This window comes from Chrysoperla carnea, chromosome 3 (genome assembly GCF_905475395.1).
Source record: "Chrysoperla carnea chromosome 3, inChrCarn1.1, whole genome shotgun sequence".
NCBI classification, from domain to species: Eukaryota; Metazoa; Arthropoda; class Insecta; order Neuroptera; family Chrysopidae; genus Chrysoperla; species Chrysoperla carnea.
The window spans coordinates 33787594-33815155 of NC_058339.1; the positions used below are offsets into that span (position 1 = coordinate 33787594).

Genomic DNA, 27562 nt, shown 5'->3' on the forward strand with positions numbered 1-27562 from the left:
TATTTTTTATGTGACGTTTTTAATTAAGATATTATACGTTGTATCTGAAGTCGAATAACCTTAAGGAATATTGGATATATTTTTTCAACCATGCTTTATCACAAACCATAAATTTGAATATTCAATTCATTTCAAGAAAAAGAAACAAAAACGTCGTCTTTTTGACTTTAATTGAACACATATCGTTTGTATAAAATATAAATTTATCGATGTTCGTTTCATTCTCTGGCCAAGATAGAGAAAATGTTATTATTCGCTTTGAATATAATATTTAAATGAATATTGACTTTAACCAAAATTATATGCAAATTATTCTTTTGTTTCCACCAATGTTTATTTCTAACATATTTTTTTTTTACAATATAAATATAACCTTTTGAACTGTTTGACCAATTGACTGTTTAAAATTCAAATGCTATCATTCTTAAAGAATCCATTTTATTGAAATTTATACAGAAACTAGTAAACTTGTCTTTTATATATTGTAATGTGTTTGTAAGGTTTTTAAACAATTTTTCTTTGTTTTTTTTAGAAATAGTTTTTGCTGTTTTTATTTTGTACAAAGAGTTAAAAAAATTAAAAGCTAAGAGAGTATAGTTTTAGCAATAATAATAATAATAGTTTATTAATTTTTTTCCACAAGATTGGATAAAACATATTAAATCTCTGACGTGTCACTTTTAGCCTATTAGCGTCTTTATAGAGGACGATAAAGCATTCATACATGTTATTCCTGCAGAACCCTGAAAGGCGTCAGGTTTAGAATGTTTGGGTCCAAAGCCTTGAATCCATATATCCTGGAGAAATTCGGTGGAGAAACTCTGAGCGTTCTGTGTCTCGCAACTCTTTCAACGCAAATTTGTAATTGGGTGCTGATTTAATCGAGATTATTCTTAGGTATCGAATCATGTTGATGAAAATATGAGTGGCTTTGTAAAGTTCGGTAGATCTTTTCCTAGTTAGTGTAGGGATTGAAGAATAATTAACATTTGTAAGGAAGAGTAAAGGATTTGAATTTTCCACTGCTTCCACACAAAATAAAGATTTTAAACAACGATACAAAAATTTTGCTGTTGAAATTTTTGAAGTTTTAGTTCGTATGTTTTTCATTGCCATACCTTCAACTTGACCTGTTAGAAATTTTACAAGGCATATAACTTTTTAAACGCACTGTTCTAAAAAATGACTGTGAATACCATCTATTGTGTTGGGTCGCGTATTATCCTCTATAACATGCTAGACATTTTTTTAAAGGCTATGTGAGATATTTCTTAGTATTTAGATAAAAAACAAAATAAATAAAAAATTATTTACTAATATGGAATTTTGCGTGGTTAGTAAATTATATACAAAGTTGTTATGATTTTTCAATTTTTTATTTTTTATTTTTTGCAAAAAAGTAAATTATTTTTCTTGGAAGATCTGTTCATATGGATGGAGTCTATAATTTTTGATTGTCATTGAATAAAATAATTCCAAGTAAATTTTAATCACTATCATTCGTCTGGTTTATTTCAGAAATAGATTCGGATCAATAATATTATTTGTTTAAATCACTATCATTGTGCATATCCAGTTTAAAATTTGTATCATGCGATAAAAGCCTATAAAAAGTTTGAAGCGACAGTCTAGCTATTGATTTTTTTAATTAAGATTTCAGAGACATAAACGTTATAAGCTATTACGTTAACATCACAGTCTTTCGATTTACACAAATCATAATTAACTTTCAATACTTTTTTTCGTGAATTTCCGAAGAAAATGGGCAAAGTACAAATTTTTGAATTTTTTCAAAATAAAAAATGTTTTTGTATTTTTTGATAATTTTTAAGCAAAAAAGTACTCATGTAATTTTTTCCCTAGATGCTTAGTTTTCAAAATAATATTAAAAAATGTAAAAGAAAAATGTGTTATTTTTTTATTTTTTGACGGAATTCGCTTGGCTAACGCACCTCCTGCGCTACGAATTTTTATTTGATCAAAGTATACCAACTAAACTTAAACCAGTAACCCGCAAAATAATCAACAAAGAAATCAAATTTTAGTTCAAAACTCTTTCCTTTTGAAATATGCTTTCAAAAATACAATTTCTCGAATGAGAAAACAAGTTCATTCTCCATTGGCTTGATAGTCATTACCGATTTGTACATGTTTCAAGAGTAGGCTTTTGTTGTCTAGTAGACTCAAATAACTGAAATTATTTTTTTATGAAATTTTTAGTTAAAATGAGGTAACTGATTTTGTCTGTAGTTTCAGCTGCGTGAATGGACTTTTTTCGTTGAAATTCCAATAAGTCATTGCCGAGTTTGAGTTTCTCTTCATTATATTGGTTTGCAATTATAGAACCTTCGGTTGAACCGGAATTTGAGTTTGGATTGAATCTATTTTTCAGAATTGATTTGTCGAGTTCTTGACCTTTAATTTTCTTCTCAACTCAAGACAAATATCTCGAAAATTCTTGATCAAAAACCCTATTGCCAGACAAACTTATATTTTGATCGTGCATGCAGGTCTTTAGTTTAATATCTATTATAAAGAAGTTATATTCAAAATAAAGAAGTTTCTTCAAGAAAACAATTTCGTTTTGAAGTTGATCTATAAAATTCATATAAAAAGTTGTTTGTATAATTTGATTATTTACATCAAATACGCTGGGAAAGTAAAAAATAATTCCATTCTACAAAATAATATGAATATAGAATAAACCAGATATTATAGTTTAATATGTTAAATAGTTTGAGCGTGATTGAGCAATAAACGTTGAACAATCAGATCAGTTTGTGTAAAGCAGAGCGCACATATGAAGCAACAGCAGCACCACTATGAAATGCAATTCATATAAAAATATTTGTCATTGTAGGATTTTCCATCGTGGTTTCTGTTATAAATGATTGAGATAACAACATCGACTACTTTACTATTTTATAATACCTATTCTTTGAATTTGTTGTCAAACATTATCTTCATTCCAACCAAACCAATGCATCGTCGCGTCGTATCTGCTCGTATTTGTGGTGTATTCATCGTTTCAATGTGATTTATAAACATTCAAAAGACATTACACACTCAATAAAAATGTCTTCGTTTGAAATCTAATTTCCATACAATGTATTAAATACACATATACAGACACACACACACCACCGTTTTTTTAAAGATTGTTCAATGTTGCTTTTCGTTTTATATTGTTTGAATAATTTTAAATTGGCGCTTTTATTTCAATATGCACGTATATAGGTGTCAGTTTTGAAAATTATGTAGCCAATAAAACAAAATTTTAAAGCGCCTCATGGTTAGGTTAGGTTAGAGTGGCTGTCCTGGGGTGGGACACACTAAGACCATAGGGTCTGTTTTGATACCGAAAAAGGGTTGGCCCATCCCCGGCCACTACTCCATTAACAATTTGGAGCTGCTTAAGAACAGTTGGAGAGCTTTGACGTCGATAGACTCCAGGTCGGAGAGGTCGTCAAAGAGAGGCTGGCTCAAGTAAGTCCATCTCCTCATGACAAGAGCTGGGCAGTGACAGAGAAGATGAGACATTGTCTCCTCCTTCTCACCACTGTGACAGCTCCTACAGTAGTCGTGATACACTGCCATGCCCAGGCGTTCAGCATGCCTGCCGCCCAACCAGTGTCCTGTAATAGGCACAACAACTTCGTGAACAGAGGTCCTTGGAAGTGATATAAGATCTTCGGAACCGAACGCCTGTGATTGTTGCCTGTACTCAGACCATAGCTGTCTTGTAGTACCACAAGTACGTTCTTCCCTCCATCTAAGATTGGCCTTTTTTAAGATATCCTCTTTGAGGAGCAACTTGCAAGCGCCTCATGGAAGGGGCTGAAATTTATATTAAGCAAATTATTCTTTCTTTTTCTAATTTAATATACTAATAATTATTTTCTTCCTTGTTTCAGGTAAGCAACCTTTAATTGTGATGTCTTTTCTGGTTCTGGTAAGTTATAATGAGAAACTGCAAAAAACGAAATAAGTATGCAGCTTCTCTTACTCCAAATATTTTTTTTCGAAAACTGATTACATTCGGCAGCAACAACGCAAGCTCTTTGTCTCTCTCGGTCATCTAGATATGTAATGTTAAAGAATAAAAAAATGAAATTAATTTGATAACAGCTTATTTTTTCTTTCTTAAGTCATTCAAAATCATTTCAACTTTTGTATTATAATAATTTTTTTTTAATTTCTCTTTATTGTTGATGTATGAACACGTTTAATTTCCACAAATACTTTTCGTTTGGCAATTCTTTTTGAACCCTCAGAAGATTTCACATTACATGGTGTATTATTAGTGCATCAGTTCTATTAGAATTAATTAAGTATGCCGCCAGGCTGAATATTGAACAATCAGTAAAAAAAATTATTATTAAATTTTTGAAAAAAGATCAGTATTAACTTATTATTGTATCAAAAAAGTTTGTATAATTTATTAAGAGCTGAGGAAGAAAAAATAAAATTTTCGAAATGTCCTTTATAATAATAATTAATTATAACGATAAGCTATTCGAAAATACAATGTTAACCTTGTTAGTTCGTATAAAAAGTAGAAAGTATAAGTTAATTGTCTTCGTGAACTGAAAACAATATTTTGATACGCATAAACAAAAAATAAGAAAAAAAAACACATTTCGAACTGATGTGTGCAAACCATGTGATTTTTTTGGAATCGATCCAATTTACATTAAAACGTTTCGTATACTATATATGAACCTTACGTCTTGTACGTATGCATGCCCTTGTATGTTTAATACATAAACACAGTTTTTTGATAAATACTATTTATATAAAAAAAAAAAAGATATGTTACTGGAAATTTTCATTTATTTGTGTTAGTAAGTGCCAAATTTTCTTGCGAATATCATATTTTCATAAAAATATTATTCAAGGTCAATTTATTTTATTATATAGACGCCACCACGTTTTTAACAGTTTTCTAAATACAAATAGTAAAACTTGTTGTATTTTTTCAGTAATTTAATATAAAATTACAAGGTTGTGATTAGGTTATTCTTATTTCCGTTTTGATAAACTAACCAACAATTTCAAGAACATCTTAAATCTAATTTTATCATATTTTATTAAATTTTATAACTATTAAATTATTGAGATAACTTGAGATTCAACAATCTATTTGTTACCTACTAGGAATAATTCTTGTTTCGAGATTATGATTTAAGTTTTTTATCTGTAATCATCCGCTTGAGGAAAAAACATTGAAACACTTGGGTATTTTCATGATTTTGCAATCCATTGAATAGTTATTTATATTTTATTATTTTTAAAAATTTTCTTTGTTTTATTTAAATTTAAATAGTTATATTATATTATTTAAAAAAAAAATCTTTTTTTCTGAAAAATTTTTTCTTGTTTATTCATAAATATTTAAACTATTTTATAATGAAAAAATTGCTAAAATTTCTAACGAATAGGTAGCTTCATCTTGCGTATGTGCCGTCATTACCAATAATAACCATGGTTATATATAATGTATAAGTAATAATAATATGCACAATGGCGGCAGACCATTTTTTATTTATTAATTTCTCTTTATTGTTGATGTATGAACACGTTTAATTACCACAAATACTTTTCGTTTGGCAATTCTTTTTGAACCCTCAGAAGATTTCACATTACATGGTGTATTATTAGTGCATCAGTTCTATTAGAATTAATTAAGTATGCCGCCAGGCTGAATATTGAACAATCAGTAAAAAAAATTATTATTAAATTTTTGAAAAAAGATCAGTATTAACTTATTATTGTATCAAAAAAGTTTAGTCAGAGGATATCATTTGTTAAAATTAAATTTTAATTTAAGAATTTTTTTTATTGATTTTTTGTGTAAAATAATTTTCAAAAAAAATATCCTCTGTGCCGTCTAGTGATGCTACTCACGAGTTTAAAAAAATTATAATCAGATGTAATCTATACTACTTTAAAAAAGTAATAAAATTAATATTGAGTATAAATAAATCCATTGGTTTCTCAATTTTATTTGCTCGACATTGATATAATAATTATTTTTAGAATATTTATAGTCTTTAACAAAAATTAAAAAGTATGATAGTAAAAAAAAATTACATACATAAAAATATTATAACAGATCCATAATAAAAACCGCAGTCATGGTTTCATTAAAAACAGCAAATCAATAAAAGTAATATATTTCGATAAACAGAGCGAATAATTAATAACGGTTGGTGGTAAAAATGTCTTTGCGTATGCCATTAAATCACTAAAAAAAAGTAAAATATGAAGTACCAATAAAACAAAAGAAAGGAAAAAACAAGAGCGAAATAAATGGAAACTGTTTTTTTAAATAAATACATAAATTTATAATTTATTATATTCTGGCTGAACATGAAGCCTCCAAATATTTAAAATCGAATTATTTGAATTTTTCAAATAAAATTTAGACATTAATTTAGAATATGATATAAATTTAAAACTATACGATTCTTTCTAAAAATACAAGCTGGCATGACTTTTAATCATAGCATATAGTTTAAGCGTTTTTAATACCAATTATATTAACATTTTTGTTTGTAAATGTTGTTACAAAATTTAGACTAATTACCTTCTAGAATTCAAAATCTTTCCATATAAGATGCATTACAAAAGTGGAAATAATTACACAATTTGTTTTTAGAATTTATTGAAAATATTTTTATTAAAAACATAATATTAAGTTATATACAATAAATTAAATGATGAATCATACTAAAAACAATTTTTCAATAAAGCTACATCTGCAAATGTAACCAAGAGCCTGACGGGCCAAAAATTGATTGTGAAGACTTTTTGTATAATTATATATTTTAAGTTTAAAATTAGTTTATTTAATCGTCATATGTATATTACAAAAACATCTTAAATTTATGGTCCCTAGCCTAAACGTTACCTATAATACAGCATTTTTAAAAATATATTGAGACATGTAAACATTTGTACATCGTTCTTCAAGGGAAAAGTTAATAAATACCATTGAAATCATATTATACAGGGTGGCCTTATTAGAGTTGACTTATGACTTACGCATACTTTAAACTTGGCATATAGGTTTACAAGCTCAATGTAAAGCTCGGTCTACCCTATAACTGGTAATTGATAGATGAACACTTTAAATTAGAAAGTTGGTATTGATTAAAAAAAGTAACATTTTTCCGAAAACCATACAGTTTAGGCAAAAAACGGACTGAAAAGTTTTATCTAAAATTGTATTTTCGTGTCAAAATTATTATTTCGTATAATTGTTTCTGCAAAATCTGAGCACTCTTTGAAAAAAATTTTCCAATACATCCAATAAAAGTTGTTTGTTTTTCTATAAAGGCCATTAGACTGGCTCTTGGTTTAAAAATAATCTATGATCTGTAATGACATCGAATGTTATTAATAATTTGTTTCACATATTTATTTGATATTGTATGCAGCATATATATTGTCCAGAACATAACAAAACAATACTTAACAATCAATTTGCTAAATATATAAATAATATACCGTTAAATTTGAAGAAATGATTATATTATTAATTTCAACCGTATCATATTTATTATTATTAAATAGAAAAACTTTCACTTTAAAAAATGAACCATATTGTATTGGTATATTATTTATAGAAAACGATATGTGTATTAGTTGATTTTCTATTGATTTTGTTGTTGTATTCACATAGTAATCGATGGGAAAATATTTTTTTGATAATACTGTGATTGTTCGATAATGGTCTTTTAAGTACAATATCGGTGTAAAAAGTAGTTTGAGATATTTAGGGCAAATAAAAAATTAACTAATTTACGTTAATTTTAAGATAATCCCTTTCTTCCTTCGAGTTGCTTTTTAAAGATCCAAAGCCCTTTTCGGGTTTACTAAACACTTAGTAACAGTAGTATTACGAAACAAAGCAAAATCAAAATCGGTCCAAGCGTTTAGGTTCTACGATGGCATAGACAGGCAGACACATGCATATAGCGGTAAATCTTATGACACCTCTTTTTTTGGTTCGGGGGCTAAAAATTGATTCGTAAATATATCCCATCTTATAACATCTGCAGCAATATAAGCCCCATAATTCGATTTCATAATTTGAATTAAAACCGCAATAACAGAAGAGGCTTTAAATTTGAGGAAAAAACATTCAGGAACTCCTTGTAAATTTTTATGTGTAGGTATTGTATTAATCAATACAACCAGAATAGAACAAACAATATGAAACTTGTTTAAAGGTCAAAATGTCATAGAAAAATTCACACCTTTTGATCAGTTACCTGTAAAATAATATATATTTATATTTAGAAATCTATTTATCTCAAAGACATTAAATTTGTCCTAGAATTTCAATCAACTATTAAAATTTTAATGATTTACTTTTATAAAAACAAACCCACAACTAACTAAGAATAAGAATATATTTTTAATATAAAACAAGTGAAAAGAAACAATTGACTGAGTTAATTGTTGAAATACCATGCATAGTCAGTGTTGATTTCTTTATCACATAACACATACAAAAATGTATAGACAGTGTTGATGCGCATTCGTTTGTTTTTTGACGTCACGTAAATAACAAAAGATATTCACTTTTAAATAGACACGCCCACAACTGATATTCCTATATTAATACAATACTATAAAATTTGCACCTAATTAACGCTCTCGTGGGTAAACAGTGATGTTTACAAAAAAAAGTTTCAAACAAAAGTTTTTTATTTTTTTATAAGGAACATTTTTTACATTTAAACTTTTGTTCTATCTCTAACGGTTTACAAAATGGGCCCTACGGACCCAAGACCCAATTGACCTATGATGCTCATTTACGAACTTGACCTCACTTTTTACGTCCTGAGTACGCTGTAAAAATTTCAGTTCGATATCTTTTTTCGTTTTTGAGTTATCGTGTCCACAGACGGACGGACGGACGGACGGACGGACGGACGGACGGACGGACGGACAACCGGAAATGGACTAATTAGGTGATTCTATGAACACCTATGACAAAATTTTTTTCCTAGCATCATTATTTTTAAGCGTTACAAACTTGGGACTAAACTTAATATACTATGTATATTTCATATAGCATGGTATAAAAAGCTGCAATAACTAAGCAGGCAATAACTAATAATAAGTCATTGTATATATTTTATATTTATGTCCTATGATCCCGAGGGGGACGTAGGGCCTCAGGTGATTGTAACGAAACTTCATCATTCATGTTATTTCCTGCCGCTGAATTATTATATGCAACCTTAATAATAATATTTCGAATAAGTTTTTGGTGCAGTATTTTCGAAATCTAACGAGTTTATTTTGAGATGGCTGAACTTTTCTTGTCATTTTCACTTCTTCGTTGTCATTTTCACTCTAACTTTTTCCACCCTCCATACGGGAAGGCTACCACCCTCTGGGAAAAATTACCACTCGACACAATATAAATTTTGTTTCTTGGAGTTTCGAGTTCTTTTTTAAATCAATCGGACCTATAGGAAAGAATTTGGAGGTTAAATCCTCGTCTACTGGAGTAAAATTCGATTTCTGTAACTCTCACACTCACTTACGCATTAATCCTGAATTATCCAGTTTATTGAATTCACCACTCCTCCAAAAGGTAAAAAAGAAGTATTATAAAATTTTTTTTCTATTTGGGCCTCCAAATATTACTATTTATAAATATTATTGTGCTACATAAATTTGAACAATGATCTCCTGATCTCTTATAATACACCTGTAAAAAAAATGACTGATTGAATTTCGTTGTAGATGTCATGTTTTTTCCGATGTAGTAACAATAATAATTAAGGTGTGAATGGAATTTAAAAGGGATCGACCTGATCGATTCAAATAATACGAATGGTATTCAAAAAAAAAAAAACATAATCACTTGTTTCATATTTCATCTTCACCACAAAGTTCAATTGTTTCACCTACTTGAATAATAAAATTGTGTAATAATCGATTTAATTTGATCAATTTTTTGCATTGTTATTTTATAAAAATTCATTCTATTGATCAACGATTGAAGATGATGTTCATTTTAACGAACAAAGCAAAGATCATGATTGCATGAAAATCGTGATCTGGTATTTTGTGCAAAGAAGAGAATATTTAAAAAACTGGTATAAACACCACACAACCTCCATGTTGTGTTAAAAGAATAAAAGTCATTAGAAATTTAAATGGTTAGACAATGGTGTTATGCACTTGTAACAAGCAAAAGCGAGCTTTTTCTCTCTTTCTTTATATTTAAAATTGCAATTGATCAGCGAAACGGGTGGTTAGATTTGCTGAGATATCACAATAGTTGGATCGATTTTAGTCCGTATCTCAAAGACTATTCAACCAGTCAGCAAATGCACTCGATTTTTGTACTTTTTTGGTCAAATTTACCTTATATAATGAGTTTTATCGAAATTGGAGATTAAAAAATATTCTCGATATTTTGAAATTTTTTTAAGGGGTATCCCTTTGAAAAAATTGAGAAAAACGCAAAAAAAAATTTTTGTTTTGGAATTTGATGAAACTCGATAGATGGGGTAATTTTGATCCAAAAAGTATAAAAATCAGGTTAATTTAATGATGGGATGCAGAGTTTCTAAGATATCGTTATATTTGGATCGATTTTAGTCCGTATCTCAAAAACTATTCGACCAGTCAATAAATACATCCGATTTTTATTTTTTTTGGGTCAAAATTACCTTATATACTGGGTTTTATCGAAATGGTGATAACAAAAATTTCTCGATTTTTTGCAATTTTTTTTTAATGAACTATTTTAATCAAGGGAACTTGAAAACTTAGATATTCTTTGAAAGTACCATCAATTTTACCGGTGGAAAACCTTATATACTACATACATAGAGGTAAAAATCCTATAAATAATTTTAACTAGTTCACACATTATCACACAACACAGTCAACAACTGACTGTCTTGTTCTTCACTTTGAAAGTGAAACTAGTTATTTTATATGGGACAAATATCACAAATAATGTTCTTGTTATAATTTTTTTTATTATTTAAGTATTAAAAAAATCTATATTGAGTGATTTTATTAATTATAACAAGTATCAAGTCTGTTTTATTTCATCTAAGCAATTATTAAACAGATTTTTATTTAAAAGAAAATTTTTTTAATTTATTAAACTAGAATCGAAGAAAAAGTAATGTTGTGAAATTATTAATTAGGCCGTATTTTTAGTCATGTGTTGTTTATTCAGTTTCATGTTTATTAATGTTACAATTCTCAAAAGCATCACACATGTTTGTTCAACTTTCATTTTCCTAGCTATCGATTTTTTGGAAATGAACTATTCTATCATTGACAATTAATGTATTTTAGTTTAAATATTGTTAAGTAGGGTTTATTTTAGCATTTTAGATTTCAGCATTTTCTTTAAGATGGAATAGAAATTCTTAGGGAATAGAAATTTTTAGAATGGCACTAATGGCAGATATATAAACACAATCTGACTATAGTCTACGCAGCATGTCTAGGTGATTTCTAAAATAATTTACTTGTTAATGACAAACATTAACTTTCATCTTAAATTTCCACAAATAAATATTCCCAGATTCAAAGGAAACCCCTATTCGTCCAACTAAAACATAAGCTAATAAGGCAATATCAAAAACACGAACCCTTACTAATTTGGGACCAAATTTATAATCCCAATAGCTGCTGTGTTTTAGTAGGTATTATCAAGCCTAGATTCAGAAAATTTTATGGAAAGAGAATTATATATGAATTTTTCTAAATTTTTAGTTTATTCCATTCTCCATTGACACTTGACCTTTAAAAAAACCCAAAATGTGGTTAAAAACAAGTAAAAGATAAGCTTCAATTGAAGAAATGGTTTCAAAATACTCTCGTGCGTGATTTTTAACAATATTTCAGAAACTACCTATCAAAATTATTTCGATTTTTTCAAATTTTCATAAGGATCTCTTCATACATAATTCATTTCATTCATTTACCGCAGAGGTCAATAAGTGTGTTGAGATATCGCCTTCAATATTGTACGAAAAGCTTTAATTTCTGACATTTTAAATAATACTCGTCTAACCGCCACTTGTTTAACAATTTTTATGTTTTTTGGTCCTAATTATTAGAAATAATCCAGACATGAAAATCTGGTTGAAAAAATGACATAAAAATTGAGGTCTATTGTTATCAGAGACGAGGGTTATCTATGGTATTCACTTATATTGCATCAAAAAGTAACGTTTGTATATTGCATATACAGGATATTAAATCGCTTAAGTTGACTTAAAACTAGAGGTATTTCTCTTTCAATATTTTTCCAACTGTTCTTATTATACCGGTAAAGATCAACTTAAACATTTGAGAATTAATGACAAACTTAAAGTAGAAAAATGAAGACTTATAAGGAACATAAAATTAATTAATCAATGTTTTATATACGTTTGTGACATAAAATGATGCTTATACATGATAAAAATACGGATTGATTTTTTACTTTTTTCAACTAACGATTATTATGTGTTTGTTTCTATTTGAGGAAATAATATTCAAAACATGATAGGTTGATTAAAATAATAAATTTTATTAATAGACAAGATGTTATGGGCTCTGTAATTTCGAAGTGAATTCGGATAAAATTTTTTTAAACTCAAATTACTAGGTGATTATGATAATCCATGTTACCAAGAAGAGTAACTGAGCAAAAATTATAAATCATCTATTAGTAGTATTCGTACTAATGTAAAGGTAATGTTTCCACCCATGAGTTAACCCTGGTTTTAGTTCACGCAGTGGCAAAACAGGAATCGTTTTCCATAAAGTGCCAATCATAAACTTCTAATTGGAAAATTTGTTTTACACATTTTTGTAAGATTTACATATGATGAAGATCTCAAGAACAGTTTCAACAGTAAAAATTTCGCAAGTGGTTTCATCTTTTATGCGGTAAATTAAGAGAGATAAAAATTATTCAAGAGATTATATATCCAAGAATTCTATATTTGAAGTCAATACATGCCTGTTTTCACAACTTTTCATAATCAGATCTATGTTTAATTTCCAATTCGAATTCATCTCTAAACGACAGTACCCATAACACCTAGTATAATTATTCATTTGTATTATAATGTTTAAACTAATAAAAACAATTGCTTGTGCAATAAAAATAATATTAGAAAGTCACGCTATTATGTCTGACCGAGCAGAGCAACTGACTGACTATGCTGTGTTACATTGTTATGTTAGTTCATCATATCAGCATTATTATTATCATCAGCTTTTAAAACTATTTTATACTAAAAATAGCATGCATGAACTTTACCTGCATTACGGTTGGTAAATTTCTTTCTATAAATATAATATGAATTAATTGGTTTTTTTAATTTATTTAAATTATTACATAAACTAATTGTAATTAATAATATAATTTATTAACATGTTATGCAATTTAACAATTAACTCATCATTAAGTTAAATTCATTTTAGTTTATAGCAATTAATTCTTGTTAACCCTTAATGTGGGGAAAAACCATTTAACCATTAGTCAAATTCTTAGGGCATAATCAAAAGATGTCCAGGATTTTGTATCTTTTATTATGCAACAGCCCGCTCTCAAGTCACAATTTTATCATTAAAAAAGACCCAACTGACCTATGTTGCTCATTTACGAACTCGACCTCACTTTTTACGTCCTTAGCACATTATAAAAATTTCAGCTTGATATCTCTTTTCGTTTTTGAGTTACCATGCTCACGGACAGACAGACGGACAAACAACCAGAAATGGTCTAATTAGGTGATTCTATGAACAATTATACCAAAAGTTTTTTCGTGGCATCAATATTTCAAGCGTTTCAAACTTGAGACTAAACTATATATACTATGTATATAATATCATATATACATGGTATAATAATTCAGCCAAAAATTTTGTGATACTTTGTAACAAATACTTTTGAAATACATTGTTTATCAATCACATCTTTCATAAATAATAATTTAAACATGTACAATATTTATCATGTTAAATATGTTGTATTTGATAATGATTTAAAACAACAAAATATACACAATAACTAAATATGATAGCAATGGTACATACTGATGTAGGCACACATATTTAAATGCTTACATTACATGTGCCATTCATCTACAATGTACATGGGACAGATCACAGACAGGACAGGACATAAAATTCATATAAATAATTCATTTTATTCATCCAAAAAAATTACAATATAAATGGGTGAAAGTTTTTAACTCTTCTTATTCTCTAAAGTCTAGTTGGTGTTTTCTTCAGCACTTATCTTAATAATTGTGTTTTGTTTATTCAATTATTATATTGTTATTGACGATGAGGGCGAAACCTACACACATACTAATTTTAATGTCAATTTATCACACTTTTAATTTTATTACTAACATTAAATTTTTAATATTTGTTTATTATATTTATTGTTATGATCCGCTCAAAATAATGTTTTTACGTGAATTTATTCAAAGGAAAAAAAAACTAAAAAAAAAAGGAAGGTTTCGGCATCTAGTTTAAAACCCTACTAACGCGCAGTCTCAAAAGTGCTAGGTTTGCACTAATAAACGCTATGTATACATAAAAAAACGATTTTTGGCCAATATCTTGGAGACCATCAACTTTATGAAAAATAATTTCAAACAAAAAATATCGAAAATTTTTTTTCCCATAAAAATGTAAAATCAAAAATTTTAATATCTTCAGCCATTTTCCCAAAAATCGGGAAAAACGGCCAAATATATATTTATATGCTAATTAACAATATCTTAAAACTAATTGATTTTATAAAAAAAATGTAGAGTGAACAATTTTGATATATTAGCCGTTTTCAAAACGATCTTGAGATGTTCTTAGCTATATTTCAAGTGCGAGATAATGTTACGTACCCAAAAAAACAAAAAAAAAGGCGATGATCTTCAAAATCGATTCAGTTTGAAAAAGTCATGTCATATATTTGAACATATAAATAATTACTATGGAAATGAATGATCAAATAAACCTGGCTACATTCATTTCGAAAAGTGAAATGGTAAAATAAAAAAGTAATTCAAAACAATTATTCAAAAGAACAAACTCAGCTCAAATATTTACATTTCAATTAAAATATTTCCAAAAATTTGTCCCAAAAAATGATAGCTCTCTAAGTATCATTTTCATCTCATCTGATGTCCTTGACCATCACTTAAGAAGGAATATTATAAGTTTAAAGTGTTTATCCGCGCGTCTGTGTGTTTCTCAGTGGTCTCGTTTCCTAAACGGTCGAACAGACTCGATTGAGAACATTTTATAGCTAAGCTTCCAAAAATTGGTTTACAAGGAATAAATCGCATTTGTTGGGAGTTTTTTAAATTTTGTAAATTCCACTTGTTTTATTATTTTAGATTTATAACAATTTTTTGAAATGAATCAACCACTAGAAAGTATATCGCTAGAAAGTATATCTATCTCGTTTTATTAATTTTGTTACAATATTCTCCGATTTGGTGGATATAAGTATAAAAGTGGATTTTCCTACGTAATATAATTTTACTTGATACCCCAAGAGTATTCAATTTATGTTAGATTGAAAATTAATTTATAAATTAAGCTTCTTTCTCTTGAGAGACGGTAACGAGACACTAATACTTAACCTATATTTTCGTAATATATTATGTTTTCTTTATTGCACACTTTTACGAACGAAAGGTTATAAAGTTTCTTGTTGTTGTATGCATATAATTATAATTTTAATTTAAAGTTAAGGTAGTACTATCGGTAATAGACTTTGCATTCAGAATTTAATGAAACTTGACATAGTTGTCCATTATTATGTCATAATTAACCAGTTAAATTTTTAGAAGCCTTCAGAGAACTGAAAAAAAAAAGATATTTTAAAAATATTTTAACATTGATTCTTATGGGAAATGACAGATTTTATTTCATTTCACAAAACGGGACGTTCAGATTTTCAGTTCTCTGAAGGACCCTAAAAATTTAACTAGTTAATTATGATAGAATAATGGACAACTATACAAGTTTCATTAAATTCTTGATGCAAAGTCTATTACCGATAGTACTACCTTAAGTTAGAAAATATGTATTGGTGAAAATAAAACAAAAAAACTAAATCAAAAATTGAAAAAACAAATTGAAAAGATTGGAAACGTTCATAAAATATAAATGAAAATCAAATTCCAATAGGTAAAAATTTGGTAATATTTTAATTTCAAATTAATTTTCGTTGATTATTTTATTAATTTTAATGACAATAGATAACAAATTCCTTTACAACAAAAATTAAATTTTTAGAATATTAATTAATTGTTTCCAATTATTCTCATTAAAATTTTGATAATTCAAAATAGTCATTTTTTCCATGAAATGATTTGGCTTTCTTCAAATTTTAATAAGTTATTTTTTTCACATATTTAATAATAAAAAAAAACGTCATGAATTTTCTTTGAAATGATAATTATTTAAGAAAATAAAAACCATTTATAAAAGTAATAACCTTGAATATTGATTATATTTTTCCGTATTGTTAATTTAATTTATAAAATCATAGAATTTATAAGAAATATATAGATTGCAGTAAATCAATCACAACGTGTCTGAGGAAAATCGTTATAAAAACTTTATGGATGAAAATTGCTCACTGAAGAGAAAAAATTGCATACCAATTACGACAAGAAATTAGTTATACTCGACTATCTGTGTCCTTTTTTTTATTCCATAACTCTCAAATACGTAAACGTATTTTTCATGCAATTTGTACGTTATTTTACTTTTACGCAGTGTCGGAAGTATATTGTGTCGCAGAGTCGATTATCTTCCTATTTAAACGAGAAAAAATTAAGTAAAACAGGTGAAAACAAACAATTGACTTAAGTTAATTGTTGAAATACCATGTATAGACAATGTTGATTACTCTATAGTCTATCCTATTACACATACATACATGTCACACATGTCGCACATACATAACTAATATTCCCATATAATACATACTATACAATTTACGCCTAATTTGCGCCCTCACGGGTCAACAGTGATGCTTACGACAAAATGCATCAAACAAAAGTTTATTGTTTTTTATAAGGAACATTTTTTATATTTAAACTTTTTTTCTATCTCTAACAGCTACAAGATGGGTCCTACGGAGCCCAACACCCAATTGACTTATGTTGCTCATTTACGAACTCGACCTCACTTTTTACGACTTAAGCACGCTATAAATATTTCAGTTTGATATCTCTTCGTTTTTGAGTTATCCTGCTTACGGACAGATAGACGGGCAGACAACCGTAAATAGACTAAATAGATGATTCTATGAACACCTATACCAAATCTTTTTTCGTAGCATCAATATTTTTAAGCGTTACAAACTTGGGACTAAACTTAACATGGTATAAAATGAAGTAAACAAATTTGCCCGGCCCGTTACTTATAGTTGTCTATGATAAAACTACATAATCTATGATCAAAGTGTAAAAAATGAATTTTATTATAGGCCAATCCCTTAAAAAAGGTATATATTTATACGTTATTAAAAAACTACACAAAACTATTTATTTTATTTTTATATGAAAAAATGTTGTAATTATTATAGTAATTTTTACTAACCATAAAAAAAAAACATAAACAAAGTAAAGGTTGTAAAAAGAGGTACACGTGTTAATTAATTTTGTAAACACTTCAACTCAATCTGAACATTAGTTAATTAATTCATTAGAGTGAAATGTCGTTGTTTTTATTATTATTATATTATGTATTAATTGATTGTTTTTTTATTATTTACAGGCTGTAAAATTAGAGAGTGCACACGCAGGGCGTACGAGATATTTAGTTGTTGTATCCTGTTCGGGTCGACAGGATGCTGAAGAAAGTTGTTTATTGGGTATTGATTGTAATGAACGTACTACAGTTGGTCTTGTATTACGAGTATTAGCAGATACTGCCATTACATTAGATGGAGATGGGTAAGTAATTGTTTATTCATTTCTATGAAGTGTGTCCCACGGATTAATACGAATTTTTAAGAGTAAATCGAAAAAGCTTCTTCATAATAGGCACGTGATTACAGGCGCGATCTTACACAGGGGTGCCCGCTTGGAAGTTTTGAAACAAACATAAAGTAATTGTGTAAGAAAGGAAAAATTTTAATAAAAATGAACAGTCTTGGAACTTTCAAGAGGATACGGAAGAGAAAGCTTACAGTAGATAAATCATCCGAAGACATTACTTCTTCATTATCTGATCGGAAAACACTTATTGTTACGTTATATCTAGTAATTATTTTAAAACTTCTTAACGGCGCAAAATTTTTTATTCCGCCTCTGCGTTTGTCCAAAGCTCAAGAAACGAAAGAAAAAAGAGTCATATTAAATTTTTACTAATTTTCGGTAGCCGTGACAGTTACATAAATACAAGACAGATACTTCGCTTACAATAACTTGGGCTAGTAATTAATTAAACAGCAATTAAATTTATGTTAAACTAGAATTATAGAATTTTTTCGACTTGCTTTGAGAATACGTTCTTAAATTTTCCGTATTTAGTCGTGGGACATCCTTTATTTTCTTATATTTCCGTGTTTGGTATATTTTCTTGTTCCTGGAGGAATTATAGAGATTATTGAATTTAAATTTAATTTAAGGGGGAAAGAAGTTGTATAATTTGATTACTCCTTGTATACCGTAAATCCTTCTGAAATCGTGAATTACGTTTTTTTTTTAATAAGGTATGCAAACCAGCGTTTCTTGATAGCTTACCAACTTTCCAATTTCGAAACTTAATAAATTGTTTCATGTTGTGAATTGTTTCATGTTGACACCTCTATAAATAATTTAGGCAATATATGGAAAACATTCTTTCGAAGCATAAAATTGACCCAATTTTTTTATATTTTGGATTAAAATTACCTTATTTTTATCCTGTTTAGTTTATTTCTGTAACTAAAATTATTAGTCGAAGCAACAAAAATTTCAATAGTCAAATTAACCATTTTTGAATGTTAACAAATTATTTGGGGTAATTAAGATCCGTGAAAAATAATAATCCACATTATTTAGGGATACGATGAGTTTTTTTCGAGATATATTCAGAATCGCTCCGAAGTGAAAGATTTTCGAAAATAATTCTAGGTGATATGTGAAAATATAGTCAAAAAAAAAGTTTAATTAAACGCGATTTTCATTATATAATACCCACCCAAACATTTTCGAAATTTACGCTTGAATAAGCAAAACTCTAAATTGGTTGAACTGTTTTAACAAATGCATTATATTTTTTTCGAAATAATTAAAAAAAAGGTTTTTTTCTAATGTCCAATTAAAAATCTTTTTCAATTATAAAACTCTTCTCTTCCAGTAAAACCACGTATAATTTGATTATAATATCTTTTATTATTTACGTTTTTTATTACGACAACTTATGTCTACAAAAATGTCTTTAATATTATATTTTCTTAGAAAAGAACATATATTATTTATTTCACTTGTAATTTCATTATAAAATTTTAATTGGTATTATAAAAAAAGTAAACATAATTTTAAAAAAATATTAAATTATTAAACTTTCACATAAATATTTGAACGTACAAAACAAAATATAATTTTTATTTGTATGTGAATACAATAATTGAATGAGTGACTGACTGATGTCAACAATATAACAGCCATGAATGTTTCATATTTATCATATAAAATATCACTTTTCAATAGTCACTTTTTTTTTCGTAGTTAATATGTTTTATGGATAATAAATAAAGTTATGCATATCAACATTAAATAGATATACAAATGTATTATTTAATACTAATATGTATAAACAGATGTGTATGTTTGTTAGTTGAACTGTATATCATATTTTAAATACAATTTATAATACTGCACTGTCCATAATGCACTATTACAGGAGTTATTTTTTTATTTAAATAAGTTCAGTATCACGTACTGAATGTAAATTCACAAAATCCATACAAAAATAGGCGGGGGAAGTGCCTCCATTTTAAGGAAAACCATTTTAGACTATATTTCCATAAATGTGCACTTTAGACCAAAAATGGAAATAACCTTTATTGTAGATAATTAAATTACTTACCTTTTTTGTCAAACAATTTTTTTGTATCTTTAACCGTTTATGACTTACACGACGACTATGACGATTTACTTATTGACTATTTGACCAATACCAACAAAAAAATTAATGTAGAAACAAATTCTCTGTAGTCTGAAGTATGTACAGGTAAATTATAAATTAGTAGTCACCGGATCTTAAATATTTCAGTAATGCCGGTTTTCCACTAAACAGGTATAAAAAACAAAACTCAAACTGCAACAAACGCAAAAACAGAACTGAAACTGTAATAGCCATTACATTGCCCATCTCCAAAAAGTTTGTAAGAAGTTTTGTTTTTTTCGACTCAAGTTTCAGTTTTGTTAAACAGTAGTGCTCTGCGTCTTGTGAGTGCTCCAAAAGTTTCAAAAGAAGCAATCACATAAAATTCCGTTACAGGAGAATTATTTTTAAATTTAATCTATATCAAACTTTCTACTAAAATTGAAAATCATCAGTAAATTTGTCTCTATGTCAAACAACTACACCCATTTTATTTCACTGCAGGAAATCTAATTTAAAAGGTAGCCTGCAGCTGTATTTTATTTCGACTCTTGAGTTCCCACGGGTATTACATAAAATCATAATATTATTCTTTAAATTATTGAAAAATATTTTTTATACTTCAATTTTTTCTTATTTTCCTTTGTTCTCAAGAAAATCGCACTAATTTGTTTTTGTGAGAAAATAACTAAATTTTAGCATAGTAAATTTTGTAAGATAAAGTAAATTAAAAAAAAAGTATTCTCAGAAAAAACATTTATAGGCAAGTTAGGGTATCGCAATTATGTCAATTCGTTTTTTAATCGTTAATATTTAATAATCACACAAGAACAGATGAATGTATTATTTTATTTCTTTCCGCATAGAACACTTTGTTTTATATGAAAAGTATAGTTTTGGAACCCTAATTAGTGATAACTTTATTATTGTTTCCAAAATAGATTGTTTTTATAAATATTAAATATTAGGGCGTACAAAATTTTACGATGTTATCATCATATCTTTTTTTATGCACGAGGGCAAAATAGTCAAATTTAATTGTAATGTCTTTAAATTTTCCAATAATCTCTAATTACAATTGTACCTTTTAATTAATAAAAAACAATAATAAAACATGCTATCAGCTCAAACCGTGCGTACTTTTTAACTGACGCAAGAATTATAATTGATTAAAAAATTGTATATTCATTTCGATTTTTGTATGGCATTTAAACTACACTTATTTTGATAAAAAAACATTAAAATTTATTTTTTAGAAATATTTGATAGAACAATAAAACTGAAGAAAGAATTTAATTTCTTTCAAAATAAAACAATTTAATGATTTTTAAAAAGCAAGACAATAGAAAATTCAATGAGATTGTGTTTTAAATCAAATTATTGATTTTTTTATAAACAATTTTTTATGATCGTTTTCAACGCTATCCAACCTTTGTATCAAGGTTCATAAATTTCTGAAGCCTATGTTACTCATATAAATAATGTAATTGATCTTTTAAGAGAGATGTTAGTAAGAGTTTATTATGCTGTTTTTCACATGTTTTACTTGTGATGAATACAGCGGAGAAAATAATAAAAAGTATAATATCCTGGAATTCGAGCCTGGGACTGAGACTTATCCTTTTAAAGAAAACATCCAACTCGTTTGATGATTAAATAATTTTTCTTTGAAATATATCCAGAGTGTTTAGGAATAAAATTCCATACAGAAATTTTGGCTTAATCATACCGAATTACTCAAAAAAATGGTCATGACAAGTTCAAAGTATCTCCTCCCAAAAAATTTTTAGTACCGTCGTATTTTTGTCAATACCGTTTGTTTTTTCTTTACATTTACTATGAAGTCAACACGATATTCAACTTAAAGCCTTAAAAAACCAGATTTGATTTGAAACCCGATCACTAGGCAGTTTAATATTATCATTTATTTAATATTTTTGTCACATATAAAAACAACAGAGACGCAATCGTCATAACATTTAAATAGAAAGTCTATGAATTGTGGCTCTACAATTTATGATGATGCATTTTGATTTGCTTTAAAATCATGTCTCATTCTCAACACACAATATATTTTAAAACAATGTAATATGTAAACATGTAATATGTAAAAATGTCATTCACAATACATATCTTCGTCAGACTATTTTTTATGTACGTTATTTAAATTATAAAAGTAAAGTTTTTTACTTTTGAATTTATAGTAGGTGGAGGGGGCAACATTACCGAAAATATGTACGTTCATTCAACATTTGCTATTCACAATGTTAAAATTAATTACATGAAAACCTTACGTCAAAATATCATTAACCGACTTCAGAAAAGGAGGATGGTTCTCAATTCGACTGTATTTTTTTATATTTGTTACGTCATTTTATTGCCAGCTAATCACTTATGTGCTTAATTAGGGGACCAAGACTCCAAATTCTTGAAACCTATTGGAGCTAGGTTAATTTTGATCACAAATTTGAAAAGAATGGCCTAAATTTAGTAGGATTACATACTTGGTTTGTCAAAATTAGATAAAATTTGGATGTGATAGAGGAAAATTAAATTTTTTGGATTCTAATGACGTCATAAAGTAAAAAAATTCGATTTTTTTGATATCACAGGTAAATTTTATCCTATCTTATTAGAATTTTTTTTGAAACCCACTAATTTTGGGTCATTCTTTTCAGCTGTGATGTCAATTTTTCGCTAGCCATCACTTTTGTGCTTAATTCCGGGATCAATACTTCAAATGATTGAAACCTATTGGAGCTAGGTAAATTTTGATCACAAATTTGAAAATTATGACCCAAATTTAGTAGGATTACATACTTGGTTTATCAAAATTGGATAAAATTTGGATGTGATAGAGCAAAATTAAATTTTTTGGATTCTGATGACGTCATAGAGTTAAAAAATTCAATTTTTTTTTGATAACACAAGCAAATTTGATCCGATTATATAGGAAATATCTATAAATAATTTAAAGCATATAATTAAAATTCTGGTCATAAGTAATAATGAAACATTAAAATTTATGACTTTCTGAGTACCCAAGTACATTTTCACAGAACGAATTGTTTTTAATAACTTTAATAGCAATATCTTAGTTATAATATCATTGCACTTTCATATTTTGTAATTTAATAATTATATTTATTTTAAATAATGTGTTCTACTCTGTAATTAAGATATATAAGCCGCTATTACTTATCAATTTATATATTGCATTACTTTTAACTTAAGGATGTTTGTTATATTAATAATGTAAAGCAATGGACTTATATTGCATCGACTCAGTAGTTAGTACATTGCTTAGACTTGAGGGTTGGTTTGTTTTTCATATAAACTCAAATATATTTCGAAATCAAGACTTAGAGATAAGTACTTTTAAAGCCTTTTGAAATACCAAAGAGGTTGGAAATAATAATGGGAAGTGATTTTTTTAAGATTGGGAAATACGAAGATAATTACTATCGGATTTTATTTTGAACTTAGAAATTACAACACATTAAGATTTAATTATGAGTACACGAAATATCTAGCCAAATTTTATTCTAAGCATTGATGTTAATTTTTCGCTACCATTCTCCGTTGTGCTATAGGTCGGAACCAGTACCCCACATTCTTGAAATCTTTTAAAGGTAGAATAAATTTGACCTCAAATTTGAAAAGTGTGACCCATATTTTGTGGGGCGACACTACTTTTGGGGTTTATATACTTGTTTTATCAAAATTGAATATAATTTAGATGTCATAGAGCAAAAATCTATTTTTTATTTATTTTGATGGCGACATTAAGTTATTCTTACGTTACAAAATTTGGTTAATACTTCAGAATTTTTGTCTTACTGTACCCTAAACATAGTATCCTTCAGGGAAAACTCTCTTCAAAAGGTGAATGCAATGGCTTAAAAAGCAAAAGGTGGTTGATCTATAGACACAAATTCGTGTGAATATGTTCTTCGACCTATCATTAATCTAAACGTTGATTACTCGACAGGTTTCATCTAATTTAGCTGGTAAAAGCTAATGCAAATAAATTTTGTTTTCATTTGAAGTTATTTTTCTATAAACGCATATACAATTGAAATAACAAAGTGTATTAGCCACGTGTCTAAGTGGGTAAATTATATTAAGTACACAAAAGTAAAATCATAATTCATGACACAGGCTATTAGTTAAATAATGAAAGTGTACTTATTGACTGCCATGACTGACTGACATACGTCCTTAAACAAAATCTCTTATTAAACAAATTTACAGACAGTAGTTTAATAATAGTGTATGAAGAACTATTTATTAATAATGTTTTTAAAGTACTTTTAAAATCTATATTGGCAAAGATTTCTTTACAATAATAAATTTTATTTATTTATTAAAGGAGGAAGTCACGCTGTTCTTTTATTTATTAATAATACTAAAAAGAAGTTAACTAACTTAAGTAAATATAAAAATTACTTACTGCAAATAACAAACATGGTGGACACAACCTTTAGAAACAAAAAAACTTATTTTAAGAGAATGATATTTGAAAGAAGCATTCTGAACTACCCGAAAATTCTACATATTATACTATACAACATGGTTTTTGATAGATATTTCCATTTTACTTATGAATCAGTATCTAGTTGAACAAATCGTTAAAAACGTCGAAAGTAAACGTCGCGTCAATGAAAATTATCGAACTAGGCATGGAATAGGTACGGCCAACTATTCTTGAGAGAGGTACGACCAACTATTATCGGCCGACCCTGATTAGAGAATCTCAACAATTGATGTACCGCTCAGTTTCAGCGCCAGATTAAACTTTTTGCACCCTTAGGCTTTTAAGGTAAAATACAATTTTAAAAATATCCTATAAGGACTTTTTAATAGCGAAATCCCTGATAATATCGTCAAAATTGACGGTGGACTAGTAGCTATTTTTTTTAATATAAAACATAAAATTTTTTCTTTCTGCGTTGAAGCCCTAGGATAGTGCTTAGTGTGCCTTACTACAAATCCATTATCCAGATAAGAATCACAATCTATTTTTCGGACTGTCTAAAAGTGCATTCAATAAAAGACTTTGTATCTTTGAAGCCTTATTCCTTCTTTCATCACATTATGTTTCATTTTCTTCGGCTCTTATAAAAATTATACTTTTGAAATTAATCGCATCCTTTTTTAGACAGGCTTAAGATTAAACAAAGTAGATTGAATCTAGTGTTTAAGCCAGATACAAGTTCGAAGCACGAAAAATTTATTTTATGTATGACATTTTCTTTCCTCAATCACGCATTCACCCAAACACTTCGAAACAAAATGAGTAATATAAATTTATTTTCGATTTACGAGGTGAATACAATAATTGTCTATCAGTAAGTGAATAATGATTCTTATACGAGTAAATTATTGCGTTATAATTAATGATTTTCATTTATTTTTTTTTTAAATCATTGACAATTGAATTAATGTATTTCTGTTAAGAAAGAAATATCATCTCCGGTGGGTTGTTACATAAGGTTATAATTGTACGAGCAAGTGAAATTGACATATATCTTGGGGCATTTAATTTCATATTTCTTTTATGAAATACGATCATTGCACCAGTAGGTACATACGGAGGTGTAGTCATGAACTAATGAATTTTTTTTTTTTTTTGAAGTTAAATCATTCATATAATATATTCGCCTTCGCAAATTTTTGTTCAATAAACAAGTTCAGATGAATAATTACTTTATCATTTGTGAATTTTAGAAATTTTCATAAAATTTCAATAATGGGAAATCATATTTAAGATTAATTCTAACAATCATATTTTCAAATAAAAGCAAGATTGTTGTAAAATATAACATAAAAAATATTATCCGGCGATATAAAAACACCACTTTCAAATTTATACTATTAATATTAAAAAACTCGTGGTGCAGGAGCTGCTTCAGCTAAGCCAATTCCGTTAAGAATCGAATATTGCTATTTTAATTTTTCAATTATTTTTATTTCGAAAACTAAGCGTCTCGAGAAAATATTACTAGAGTTTTTTTGCTTAAAACTGATAAAAAATATATAATATTTTTATTTTGAAAAAATTCAACATTTTGTAATTTGCACCTGGTAAAGGAGAACGATGAGAAAGTGCGCAAGCTTTCCTGCAGAAATGAACGATGGCGCTGGTTACTTATATACTATTTTTCTATAACAAAACGTGGCGCTTGCGAAGTATGCCTTCTTTTACTTTAAAAAAAGTTCGTTTGTTAAAAAAAGCTTTTTACGTTTTCAAAATATCATTTTGTCAAATTAAGTAGCAGTTATTTTATGTTTTAGCTAGAATTGTGTATGAAACAAAAATATTGCCAAAAATTCAGTCAAAATCTTACCTTAAAATATCGTTGATCTAATCTAACTCAACGCACGCAAAAATTGATTAAGTCTAACTTTGGAAGTTTCAGGGTTGTTGTACTGTTTCTTTCATTAAGGGAAGGATATAGGTATATATGAATGATTAATGACTTAATTTTTTAAAACATGTTTTTATATGTAATAACGAGGATTACGTTAAAAGCCTTTAACACTTCATCTATCTGAGCACTACACCTTGTTAGAAATAAATCTTCAAAGAGCATATCTAGTTGACCAAACTAACATTTTATTTTCTAGTCAGACAAAACCTAATCCATTACAATTTGTCATTCTTTGTTCTCAATTCTTTTTGCAAAAACCGTTTTATATAGACTGTAATAAAAACACAAAGAAACAGAAAAATAAACAAAAATTATATTTCACGTTGTTGAAAAGGTGTAAAAGACTCAGACGTTAAAAAAATATTGAATCTGTGGACAAAGAAATAAAATGTGAACAGATGCAATGAAACACACTCACACTCATGTGTAATCAATAAATAGCACCTTTTAAAGTAATAGTTAAACGAACGGCGGACTGCTACGAAATAAATTACTATACGATGAAAATCAGTTATGTGAAAAACTATTTTTAATACAACAAGTTGATGAAAGAGATGAGTTGAGGTGTTTGGGATACGTAAAAAGTTTATAGAGTAAGGTCACTACTCAAATCATTTATTTTAAAATATATGTAATATCTCATACAATTGGTCTGAAGGATTATAAAACGGAATATTATTCATAGCATACCGTATCAATAGTTTGCCGTCTAAGTACATCGCGTAATTGGTTCACTTGTAACTACACTTCGTGAGTGACTTCATTTTGACGAGTCTACCATACTTTACCAAAGTGGCGATTCTCAAAATTGACTTGTGAGTTTGACGCCTCTAAACATGTTAATTTAATTCTGTTAATTTTAATTTTTGTCAAAGACATGTTAATTTTTATAAAAGACGATTTTATTCAAATATTCAGTGTTGGTTGAACCCGCCGCTTGTAACAAGTCAATTTAACAGCCTGAACAGCCTCCTTAACAGGAGGTATTGATTATAGATGACCACATGACTGAG

General features: G+C 27.7%; 1 protein-coding gene across 2 annotated transcripts in view; it reads left to right on the forward strand.

The window, feature by feature from the left end:
- LOC123296918 (protein phosphatase Slingshot) overlaps window positions 1-27562 on the forward strand; it is a 247644-nt gene that overhangs the window by 185655 nt on the left and 34427 nt on the right. For both annotated transcript variants that reach the window (XM_044878620.1, XM_044878619.1), the window contains exon 4: window positions 17797-17975. In XM_044878620.1, coding sequence (XP_044734555.1) covers window positions 17797-17975 — 179 coding nt within the window. The remainder of the gene's footprint in view (window positions 1-17796; window positions 17976-27562) is intronic.